Source organism: Podarcis gaigeae (genome assembly GCF_964106915.1).
Source record: "Podarcis gaigeae genome assembly, chromosome: 10".
Lineage (NCBI taxonomy): Eukaryota > Metazoa > Chordata > Lepidosauria > Squamata > Lacertidae > Podarcis > Podarcis gaigeae.
Genome location: NC_139686.1, coordinates 64,450,891 through 64,463,623, shown reverse-complemented (window position 1 = coordinate 64,463,623; position 12,733 = coordinate 64,450,891). Strand labels below are relative to the sequence as shown.

Below are 12,733 nucleotides of genomic sequence, written 5' to 3'. Positions count from 1 at the left end.
CTAAAATCCTATTCCAAATATGAAGCTTTTATAGCTCTTCTTGCCTAGGGCGACCCACTGATCAGCCCAGGTGGGCAGGACCAATCCAAAATTTAGAACACTTTAGCATCTGGGTTTTCCCAGTAGTGATGTATGGAAGTGAGAGCTGGACCAGAAAGAAGGCTGATCGCCAAAGAATTGGCACTTTTGAATTATGGTGCTGGAGGAGACTCTTGAGAGTCCCATGGACTGCAAGAAGATCAAACCTATCCATTCTGAAGGAAATCAGCCCTGAGCGCTCACTGGAAGCACAGACCCTGAAGCTGAGGCTCCAATACTTTGGCCACCTCATGAGAAGAGAAGACTCCCTAGAAAAGACCCTGATGTTGGGAAAGATTGACGGCAGAAGGAGAAGGGGACAACAGAGGACGAGAAGGTTGGACAGTGTTCTCGAAGCTACTAGCATGAGTTTGACCAAACTGTGGGAGGCAGTGGAAGACGGGAGTGTCAGGCGTGCTCTGGTCCATGGGGTCACGAAGAGTCGGACACGACAAAACAACTAAACAACAACAAGCATCTGGGAAAATGCTCCAAACTACAGTTCCAGTGGCAACTGCACACAAAATTAAGAGTTCCTAGGCATTGTTGTGGTTGCTCCTAACACTAGGATTAATTTGTTACAGACAGTTTGAAGTTTCATTATTACACTAGAGTTGTTTTTTATCCTCATCATCATATTCAGGTGTTCAAAGTGCCTCTCATGCATTATCTCCCAGCTCCCAGCTAATAAAACATGTGCGGATGGCAAATGTATAGCTAAATCACCAGGATTTGTAAGGTACAGTGGAGATTCCCAGCAAGCGAAGTTTTGTGTGCCCCTCGGGGCAACCATCTGCCAGCTACCTGACAGCATTGTTGCGACTGCATGAGATTAGATAGTGTTACTGTTAAAGCTGAAGGATTGATTGTTATGACTGTCATCTGAAAGTAAATGGGTTAGCGGAGTAGGAATAATTTAGTCAACTGATTAAAAGAAATCTTACGCCAGGTAAAAACATTGAGGACATTAATTAAAAACTGTTGGGTGATCAAGATTTTAGTCTTTGGAAGAATTATTACTCAAAATTTTCAAATTAACAGATGTGCAAAAGCTTAAATCGGCAGCACATGTTCGTAGGATAGCTGATTAAAAATCTTAGTTTTATCCATGATTATCCATGCTGATTAATTTATTAGAGCTTGTTGTTGGCCTCTTTCTTCTTTGACCACTCAGCTACTAGCTTGGTCATCCTTTGACTATTAACGATGCTTTCTATCACTTGTGCAGCCTCAAACACACAGACGTACAGGTTCTGTTGTCTAGCAATAACAATATATGTAAGGAAATAAATACGGTGTAAATTTGTGAAGAACCCATGTGTGATGTTGCCTTCGTGAGATGTTAGACTTCAAAGTATAGAATTCATGTGAGAATTTCATTGTTGATCAAGATAAATTCACTGGAGTATGGTAAAAAAAAAAAAGCATTTAGCTATACTTGGCAAGCGTATTACCCATACTTGCCCGTCTCTTGGAAACATATCACAGAAATACTTTGGGAATTACAAGAAGCAGAAGACTTGGGGTGGGAAGCCTTCTAAATTGTACTTTCAAAAGGTAGGATGAGAGATGTGTGAACTACTAAAATAGGAGTGGATTTCACAGTATGCTGAGAGAAATGAGATGGGAAAAATATGTTTGAAGCAGGCGGAAGAGTGGATGTTGAACAAAAAGCAATGCTTGGTGGGTATGGCTGTAGCCATTGGAGGTCCTCTTCAGAGCCCAGCCCATCAGAGATATACCAGATGCCTACCTGAATTTTCAGTGTTCTCTCTCTCTCTTTCTAAAGACCATCCTTTTTGCTTTGGGAGGAATGGTGAGGGTAGATGTGGAGACATGAGGGGGTCATTCTATCCAGATGTTCAGTACGAAGTTAGGTTTTCCACTTAAGCTCCCTGTGCAAAATGAAAAGCCTGGGTGACCTTTCTGAATGGTGTGGGGAATGTCATGAAGAGAGAGGAGTGCCATTAAGTGGGAGAAGAGAACTGGCAAAAATCAGCTGCAGGCACCTTGCATAAGCAGGATATGGGTACTATACGGTCTCTGGGTAGTGCCACCGCTACTAAAGAGGTGCTTTAACCCAGTCACATGTTGCCTTTAGTTCAAAGATCAAAGGCACCAAAAATAGTTGAAGGAAGGAAGGAAGGGGGAGAGAGGGAGGGAGGAGTAGCCAATGTTGCTTAAGACAGAATTGGGATTCAAGATGATCATAATAGATTGGAGAACTGGGTCCATACTAAGAAAATGAATTTCATTAGGAACAAATGTAAGGTTCTACACTTAGGCAGGAAGAACCAGCTGCATCAATATAAGATGGGGGATATCTGGCTTGCCATAGTACATGTGAAAAGCACCTAGGTGTCTTAGTAGACCACAAGCTTAATATGAGTCATCAAGAGTGCATTGGGGGGGGGGGGGAGCTAACGCTATTCTATGCTGCATCAACAGAAGTATAGTTTCCAGGTCAAGGGAAATAATAGTCGCACTCTATTCTGCCTTGATCAGAGCACACCTGGAGTACTGTGTGGGCACCACAGTTTAAGAAGGATATTGATAAGATGGAATGTGTGCCAAGGAGGTTGACCAAGATGATCAAAGGTCTGGAAACCAAGCCTTATAAGGAATGGTGGAGGGAATTGGGAATGTTTAGCCGCGTAAAGAGAAGACTGAGAGGTAATATGATAACCATCTTGAAGTAACTAAAGGGCTGTCACATGGAGAGTGGAGCAAGCTTGTTTTCTCCTGCTCTGGATGGTAGGACCCAAGCCAGTTGCTTCAAGGTAGAAGAAAGGAGATTCCAACAAAACATCAGGAAGAACCTTTTGACAGGAAGAGCTGTTCGACAGTGGAACAGACTCCCATGAGAGGTGGTGGACTCTCCTTCCTTGAAGGTTTATAAGCAGAGGTTAGGTAGTCATCTGTCATGTATGATCTAGAAGAGATGGGTTGGACTAGATGTCCTTCAGGGCCCCTTCCAAATCTATGATTCTGTGTTTCTATACTATGCATAGTTTGCTTTTTGGTGGGTATGGTGTATTGGATGCTGCTAAGCACTTGCAAAAGATGTAGTTTATCCTCATTGGCATTACCAGTCAAGTGCATGTTTGCCTTTGAAGAGCTCATCTTTTTAATTTAGCAAAAGTGTGTATGATTGATGAAACATGGCTTTTAATGTTTGACTTCTATAAATGCAAAAGCTACACAAATATTCATTTTAGATATATCAGGCACGTCCAACTCCCAAGAGACTGCAATCTACTCCCACTAAAAGAAAAAACTGGCAGTGATATACCCAAGATGGTGGCTAGCTGCCCAAAATGTTGAGCTTTTTTGGGGGGGGGGGGAGAAGCCACAATTTTCTTGGGGGAGGGGAGTGATCGCTTTCTCCCATCCTGCGATCTACCTGCGGCACCCCAGTGATCTACCTGTGACGGCCCCGTGATCTACCAGTAGATCATGATCTACCCATTGTACATCCCTGAGATATATCATTGAAACACTGTAAAATGGCATGCGTACAACATCCTGGGTTCCATATCTTGCATCTGAAGATGATATTTGTGCCCATTGTGAATTAACATGCAACACACGAGGTCATTGAACCAGGGTCTTGCAGAGCCAGACAGAGGCCCGGGCCAGGTAGATAATGTGGCCCCCGCTTTCTTTCTTTTTTACCCTGGGGATAAATGAAGTTTCCACCAAATTTTATCCTCATTGAGCTATATGTACTCCTCGGGTGTAAGTAATATTCCTGGCCAAGTCAACAAAATTTTTAACAAATGGCCGCATCTTCATCAATTTTTCATCATTTTTTTTTTTAAAAAAAATTAGCGATAAGAAAGCCAACACGCTTATCTTTAAGGTACGTGTGGTTTTAATTTTTGGCAAACAAGATTTGAAACAAAAACTCACCAACTTTTAACAGCCTGAAAAACATGGTCCACCATCACATTCGCGGCACGCTGGCTGCTGGAGCCTTGGTCGCCTCCACCCACCCGGCGCCCGTTCCACGCTCCTCTGTGGAGCTAATCACAGGCCCCGGACGCCGGGGAAGCTTTTCTCTCACACTGCCAGCCATGGCCCCAGGGAATCCTCCCGCCAACGCCTTTGCACCCCTGCGTTCGCCCCAGTGCATCTCCTGCGATTGTGAATATGCTGACCGAGGCCCCCTTTGGAATCAGAGGCCTGGGCCAAGTGGCCCATATGCCCCCCCCCCCCCGTCTGGGCCTGCATTGAACTAGAATGCACTTTGTAAAACACACCCAGGATACTTTGCTGTGCCTCATTTGGAACTGTGTCAAAGGGTTGTCCAAGCATCTGTGACATTTTGCGTATCGTAAGCTGCAGGGAAGCAGAAGGTCTGAGCAAAACTCTGATTCTGTTTTGAACATGGTGATTTCCAAATTATTCTCATTTGCATTCTTCATAGCTGAAATTAATTGTCAATCCTATTTAGAACAGTAAAGAATTTAATTTGTATTGCCCTACCCCAAGTTCACAATTAATTTCACAAAGCCAATAATAGCCTACACTGTGATGATAGTTTCTATCACCTTTCCGGACATCGTGAATTCTAACTGAGTTTATTTAATGCTGATTAGTTTCATTTCCTTCTGTCGCTCAAAACTTAAAACTCTCATATGGATTTGTAGATAGAACAAATGTTGTATGGATGGAGAGATGCTGCTGGATAGTCCTGATATCAATATATATTGGTAACTTTTCAGCATTTTATTTGTTCATGGCAGGGTGGATTTCATTAAAGTCAAATTGATTTAAATCATGATTTAAATCACAATTTAAATTACTTTTCAGTAAGACTTGATTTAAATCAATTTTTTTTAACAGAAAGACTAATTCTTGCTGATATAATCTTAATATTTACAGCCAGAGGAAGGTTTCATTTTTGGAATAATAAATTTTCAGAGTAGTTTTTTCAGTTATATCAAAAATTACTGATTTGGTTATACTATTAGAAATACATAGATAATGATGAAATTATTGTGAGGTTTAATAAGTTAACTGTTTATATTTGGACAACTTTTCTGCTGTACTTTATTGGAAGGTGAAAAATAATCATTTCCTTAATAACAATTTAAACAATCTATTTAACTAAAACAATAACATTATAGCATAAGTATCCATGTTTGTTAACTGATGTGTTTAAACAGTTTTTTTTTAAAAAAAAACTTAGAGTTTTAGCACACAAATCATTTTCTGATGAATAGCCTTTGGACTATAATGTACCGTAACTTAAATAGAAGACTGTCTTTAGAAAGATTTTTCCTCCAAAAGCATTTTATTTTAAAAATCCAATTTAAAATTTAAAAAAATCTGATTTAAATAAAAAACACCTGATTTTTATCCACCCTGGTTCATGGTTTATGCTTCTTGTTAGTTGAAAATTCTGTGCAAGGTTATACTATTTCAGACTGCAGTTGAGTCTTTAAAGGATTGGATATTTTCCATACATGGAGTGGGGGCAATCCACACATATAATAAAATGAACTTGTCTGGGAATATGGCTTGACCAGAGTTTTACCTCCTCAGTTAACTACAACATGTTGATATGCTTTGACACTGTGTGTTTCTTAAAGCCCAAATAATGAAAATGCTGGAATTTCCCCCAACAAGATTTCAGCTTACCCTGTAGACTGCTTCTGAATGAATGAGACATCAGTAACATTCTTACCAGCTGTTAACTTGTAGACAGCCTATAGTTAAACAGGGAGGTATGCTTCCATAGTTCCACAGCCTGTTTCAATAAATGGTCAGGGAAAATAATATTCTGCTCAAGAAAACAGATGAAATTGTAGGGGAAATGGAAGGTTACCATATTTTTCGCTCTATAGGACGCACTTTTCCCCCTCCAAATATTAAGGGGAAATGTGTTTGCGTCCTATGGAGCAATTGCAGACTCCTTGGCTTCAGCGATAGCAACACGAAGCCTCCGAAGCGCAGAGGGAGCGCTCCCTCCGCCCTCCGGAGGCTTCGCGTTGCTTTCGCTGAAGCCTGGAGAGCGAGAGGGGTCGGTGCGCACCGACCCCTCTCGCTCTCCAGGCTTCAGGGATAGCCACCTGAAGCCTTTGGAGTGCAGCGGGACCTCACACTGCGCTCCGATGGCTTTGGGTTCCTTTTGCTGAAGCCGGGAGAGCAAGACTCTCCTGGCATTAGAAGAGAGGGAGAGCTGCGCAGCGCCCCTTCAGCGAAGCAGGAGGAGAAATGGAAGGGGCTCCATTTCTCCTGCCACTTCGCTGAAGGGGCACTGAGCAGAGAGGGGGAGAATTCCCCCCCCCCCGGTTCTCCCCCTCCTATGGTCCGTCCTATGGCCCGGTGCGTCCTATAGAGCGAAAAATACGGTATTTCCTTATGTTTATCCCTACTTCTAGAGACTCAATTCCTCCTCCATATGGCTTTTATCTCACTCCCAGCTCATTTGGGACCCATCTATGTTAATACTTGTTAACTAGATTGTACCTATTTATGGATATTTATTTGGATGAAGGTTTGGTAACAAGTTGCCCTCTACTGTGGGGTTTGAACTGGGAGCATTGTGCTTTAGCCCTCGATTCTTGTGCCACTGAGGTTGATGACCAGGGGATGGAAGTAAAGGCAGTACCAGGCAGAACTCTATTCCCACATTCCCACTACCTCTTGCTCCTGCTGGCCATCAGTTGATAACAAAACCAGATCCCATCCTGACAAGTAGGGAGGAGGGAGAAATTCGATTCATTTCACATTTAGAGTCAAGCCTACTTAATTTGCACTTTCCATAACAATATGAGAACTGAAGCACAGCCATTCTTCTTCAAATTTTGCAGTGAAATATGCCAGCCCACCAGTGTGTATGGATATGCACACACCAGAGTACAGTGTGCACATATAAGTGGGGAAAAACATACAAAATGCATTTTTGGGGGGGAAATTGCTTGGGGAAAGTGTGTATATTAGACAATATTGCATACAAATGTTTGTACAGTTGTACCTCGGAAGTCGAACGCCTTGCGAGTCAAACGATTTGGCTCCCGAACGCCGCGAACCCTGGAAGTGAGTGCTCCGGTTTGTGAATGTTCTTTGGAACCCAAACGTCCAACACGGGTTTTGCGGCTTCTGATTGGCTGCAGGAGCTTCCTGCAGCCAAGCGGAAGCCGAACCTTGGTTTCCGAACGTTTTGGAAGTTGAACGGACTTCCGGAATGGATTCCGTTCGACTTCCGAGGTACGACTGTATTAGGAGAAATCTGCAAGAAAATGCTAATGAATTTACATGAGACCATTTTTAAAAAAAATGCAAACTAATGTGGAAATACGGTTAACTTAAAACTGGGGGGGGGGGGGAGAGAAACGAAGCAAAACTGAAATGGACACATTTACCCATCCCTGCTGCATAGCCAGGTGTCCTACTTTACAGACGACAGTCCTCTTTTTGAAGGGATATCATAGGTTAGTCTTCTGTTTAAAGGTGTTCACTGTCTGAAGAGGTGTCTGGTCCAAGTCTGAATTAAAGATAAAGAATCCTAAGAAGGGAGAGCAGGAGGGGCCTTGAAGCTACTCATCAACAGTTAGCACCCGGACAGCAGACTGAACAGAAACACAGGTCACCCGGTCACAATCTTCGCTACTATGGTGAGATGCCCTGTATTTCTATTTAAGTTTTAGTAGTTATTTCCAAATAAGTGTCTATACATAAAAATCAACACATAGAATTTTTATGCAAGCTTGTGCCCTCTTTTGCCCTCTTCTGTATTGACTCATTTCCTCTTTTTTGGTAATGCATAACTGGCATTCTGTACCATGTTCTTGCAGGCTGTATTTTTCGCTCTATAAGATGCACCAGACCATAAGATGCACCTAGTTTTTGGAGGAGGAAAACAAGAAAAAAAATATTCTGAATCCCAGAAGCCAGAACAGTAAGAGGGATCACTGCACAGTGAAAGCAGCGATCCCTCTTGCTGTTCTGGCTGCTGGGATAGCTGCACAGCCTGCATTCGTTCCATAAGATGCACACACATTTCCCCTTACTTTTTAGCAGGGAAAATGCGAGTCTTATAGAGCAAAAAATACAGTATACTGCTTTCCTGTAGGGCTTACCCATACATACCTTTTGCTCCGCTGTTTGCAGACAGAGGTCCACACTTTAAAGCTCCATCCCTGAGTGCCTTTTCCCCCTCTGGAGTTTTCCTCGCAAAACCCAGTTCTTAAAGCTGAATCGGAGCAAACAGCACTTTGGGTTTTCAGTGATTCTAGAAATTACAGAGGAAAGGTAAGTGTTCATAAGCACTTACTCTGGGCAATGAATTGCTGAGCTAGCAGGCTATTCCTGAGTTGCCAGACAATGTGAGCTCCCTGTTTGCCCCAGGTATTTGCTAACCCTTGAACATGATCTCCTGACACTTTGGACATGTGTTAAGAAGGAGATTTCAAAGAGACTTAGTAGTATTGAATCAGGTATACATATATTTGTGTTTGCACCTGCATCCAGTATGCATGGAAATTACAGTTGCAATTGTATTATACATTTTTCGTTAATGTGATGCATCCCAGGTTTTGAAGAAAATTGTGTTTATTTCCTTGCAAAAGTTAAATAAAATGACTTAAGGAATTCCCGTGAAGAAACTCCCACATCCTCTGTATATGAAGGGAAACATCAGTGAAAGAACCTTATTACAAGTGTAGTCCTGTTTTTACATGTTCCTTTGAAGTTACTGCAAGATAAACAAATAAAAACAACCTCCTCAGATATATTTTTGCTGCTGAGTTTTCTTTGTCTTGCTTTAATTTTGGGAACCTAGAACAAATTTGCATTATGACTCATTTTTCTAAGGAGAATTGGACTTAATGGCTAGAAGAGGGAGAGAAATGATTTAGCTTATGTATTAGTATGAATAGTCTCCTGTTCTTTTCTTTTTATTACAGACATAGTAGCTATTGTGAACTTGTTTCTAAAGCTCGATATGTTCTATAAGGACAGATGACATTGTAACAGTTTGTGATAGCATTGCTTTCTGAAGCTGCTGCTGAATCTGAATAGCTGAATGTTTCTCTGCAGTCTGGGTTATTTGCCATAAATGCCACTCCCAGCACAGAGAAAAGATGATCTCTGGCAAAGCATTGGGTTTGTTGGAAGATTTCCCCCCACCTTCCCTTTGGAGACAGCCCAGGAAATTCCAGGTGTCAGAATTTTTGGCTCATTGCGCTGCCAGGTTTTAACAAAAGTCCCAAGAGTAGAATGGGTAGAATGTTGCTGTTCAAGAAATTAACAAATTGTGTGTGTGTGTGTGTGTGTGTGTGTGTGTGTATGCACCTTTATGAACTTTTAAAAAAATGTTATAAAAGAGAGAGACTCTTGTTATCTGGTTACTATTTGTGTATAAATATTGTGTAAGAATACTGGATTGAATGGAGAGAAGAAGGTATGCAGTTGGATTATAAAATATGAAAATTGGCATCGCTGCTGCAATATTGTAGGCATAACCCCATCTCTTGCATTCTCCATCCCATGAAAATCTCCCCTCCTTTTCAGGATATCATAGTGTAGCATAACATCTACACTGATGCTAATCATAGCTAGTGTTATCCAGGATTGACTTTAATCTGGATTTGCAAGCTAGGAATCAAGTTTATTATCTCGTGAAAGTGTCTCTCAAGATATGATCTCCCCTGTTGATTGTCTTCATTCTGTAAGTCCATGGCAATGAGTAAGATAGTTATTATGACTATAGCCCTGAAATCATGGCATTTATGCACCTACCCCTGGTCTATGTGTGAAAATTGTTCGCTTTTTTAAAAAAGAAGGCCAGAACTGTACTAGATAAGAGTAGTTAACTTGTAGGAATCAGGTGCTGCTAATACATTGTGTTTTGGACTTTAAGACAGTAATCTGGTTTGCACTGCATACTTGCCAAACCATTTTTTAGTGTGAACCCACAGGCTCTAGGAGAGAATGTTGCAGCTGTGTGGCTACTCCCTGGCCTTTCCACTGCCACACAGTGCCAAGGCATGACCTGACTTAGTTTGTTGTCTGAACCCAGGATCATGGTTTAGCTCTACCAGACAAACCACAAGCCATAAACCATAAGGTGAACCTTGGTTACAACTAATCCAGAATGCGGACGCGAGACTGGTGACTTGGAGCGGCTGCCAAGACCACATAACACCGGTCTTGAAAGACCTACATTGGCTCCCAGTACGTTTCCGAGCACAATTCAAAGTGTTGGTGCTGACCTTTAAAGCCCTAAATGACCTCGGCCCAGTATACCTGAAGGAGCGTCTCCACCTCCATCATTCTACCCAGACACTGAGGTCCAGCACCGAGGGATTTCTGGCGGTTCCCTCACTGCAAGAGGTGAGGTTACAGGGAACCAGACAGAGGGCCTTTTCGGTAGTGACACCTGCCCTGTGGAACCCCCTCCCATCAGATGTCAAAGAGAACAATAACTACCAGACTTTTAGAAGACATCTGAAGGCAGCCCTGTTTAGGGAAGTTTTTAATGTTTGATGCTGTACTGTGTTTTTAATATTCTGTTGGGAGCTGCCCAGAGTGGCTGGGGAAACTCAGCCAGATGGGCGAGGTATAAATAATTTTTTTATTATTATTATTATTATTATTATTATTATTAGGCTGGGGAAAGCTAAACCACAAGCTACAGTTAAACGAAACAATGGCTTAGATCAGTACTGCTGCAGAATGAATGAGAAGGAGCAAAGTGACCATTATCTCATATCCAGGAGACAACATGCTTACACCTAGCATGGTCTGTGAACTATTGCACTCAGGCGTAATTACTATTAATAGCTTATAATTATTGTGGTTTTAGCCTTTTATTTGATATTAACAGGAGGTTTTCAGTGCTAAGAATTTGAAGAAACAAAAAAGTATGTGTGCATTTGTTTCTGTAGCCAAAACTTCAGGCATTCCAAGCATGTGTCTTTTCTTGAGGGAAATCTTTGTCACCATCATGTGTACAGAGAGATCTGGGTGTTCACCTTCCCATGCCATCTGGACTGCAATTATTTCTTCAGACCCTAGTCATTTAATTTGGTAGTGTATTTTATAACTGCTAATACTCGGTGCTTCTATAGTTCCCGAGAGAGTCTCTCTTTGCTCATAGTCTCTAAAAAAGTGGGGGGGGGGGAGATTAAGTGCCTTGTAGTTTCTCAACAACTTTAAACATTAAATTTATTCTAGTTTTCTTAAGTTTGTGACAGCTGGAAAAAGAAAAATGGAAAACCTTGTCTGCACTTAGTACTAAGAACAGGATTCCAGAATCTTCAGGTAGCCAGGCGAACATTTGGGTTTGCCAAAATCTCTACCCCTTCAAAGGACAAAGGTTTTGTCTCTGACTTATCACACTGTACTTTGAGTCCTAGCACAAATGTGGGGAATGTGGACTTGTCTCTCTCCTAGAAGTTCTTGAGATGTCCCCAGTTCAAGTATGACTGTCTTCCTCCTTGTCATTCTTTTCTGAGACACTCAGAAGGTAGTGAAATAATTCACTCTCTTTTTAAGCGCAAGTTGTGATTTGCCAAGGAAATTAAGCATGGCTTGGTTTATCTCTGCTGCAGTTTATTTATGTCCGCATTATTTTCTATTTATGCTACCTTACTTCACTTTTACGCTGTTAAACTTTGTTTCGGAATGGCCTGATGGCTAGAAATCTCACTGTGCTCTGATTGATTTCAAAACCTGGTACAATGTCAAGTAAAGCCCAATCCTTCTCTAGGCTCCAGAAAATGGGACTCTCTCAAGTTGAAATGTTGTCAGGAGAGTAAACACTGTACTCACAAACACAACTGTGAACCCCTGACCAAGAAGCAGAGCTTTGCTTTTAGAAAGCAAAGTTCTGAAGCGGAGGACAAGTTTAATGCTAATGGGTTCTTGTTGAACTGCTGCATGTGATTATCAGTTCAGAAATGGCACAATGATAAATAGCAGATCGTGTATCTCACTGGATTTGACTAATGACATTGCCACTGCAGTACCCTGGCTTCTCTCTTCACATCAGGCTTGTTTGCTTTTCCAGTTCATTACATTTATTCTGTGTAGCAGTTTTATGACCCCCTAAGGTCAGTGTGATACCTGTTATTAGAAGGAGTAAAGAAGAGAATGCAAACTATAGTGTTAATTTAAGCTGGAAGTCCATTTTGATTTCAGTATTTACTAATGCTGAGATTAACTATTTGGGAGGGGGGAATATACAGTGATTGCCAAGTTGTGCATTCACGGGACTCTGCTACATTAGTCAAAAGACAGTGTTATAAATGCGTTATAACACTGTGACATCAGATGGCACTGTAGAGCTGAAATCGCAACTGTCAGCTTTCAGTTGTCAGCTTTACAACTTTTTTTGCAAATCATTTTCAGAGCGTTCTTTATAGCTGTGTAGATCTAGCCTTGGTTCATACACTATTAGTAGTCGAACAACTTGAAGCAGATTTAACTTTACTGCGGAGTATGGGCACACATCCAGTCAAAAGATCTTTGCCCAGACAACTATGTTTACTACAAAGAATACAAATTCCAGGCAACTGGGACAAATAAACAGCCTGATTTAAAAAAAACAAAACAAAAACCAAAGCAATGGACCAGAGGTAATTTGGATTCATCAGGAGTTCAACGAATTGTTGTTGATTTTGGTAGTTTGACTATCTTTATA

The 12,733-nt window shown here is 41.5% G+C and overlaps 1 protein-coding gene across 10 annotated transcripts in view; it reads left to right on the top strand.

Moving 5' to 3' along the window:
- The window catches only part of TAFA5 (TAFA chemokine like family member 5), a 342,920-nt gene that overhangs the window by 320,619 nt on the left and 9,568 nt on the right, over nucleotides 1-12,733 (top strand). For 6 of the 10 annotated variants that reach the window (XM_083701680.1, XM_083701675.1, XM_083701672.1 and 3 more), the window contains one exon: nucleotides 7,540-7,703. The exons of 3 other annotated variants lie outside the window; for them this stretch is intronic. In XM_083701680.1, the coding sequence (XP_083557806.1) occupies nucleotides 7,540-7,554 (15 nt within the window). In that variant the 3' untranslated portion in view covers nucleotides 7,555-7,703. Of the gene's footprint in view, nucleotides 1-7,539; nucleotides 7,704-12,733 lie in introns of those variants that run through there. One more of the 10 variants, XM_083701677.1, reaches the window with a different exon arrangement.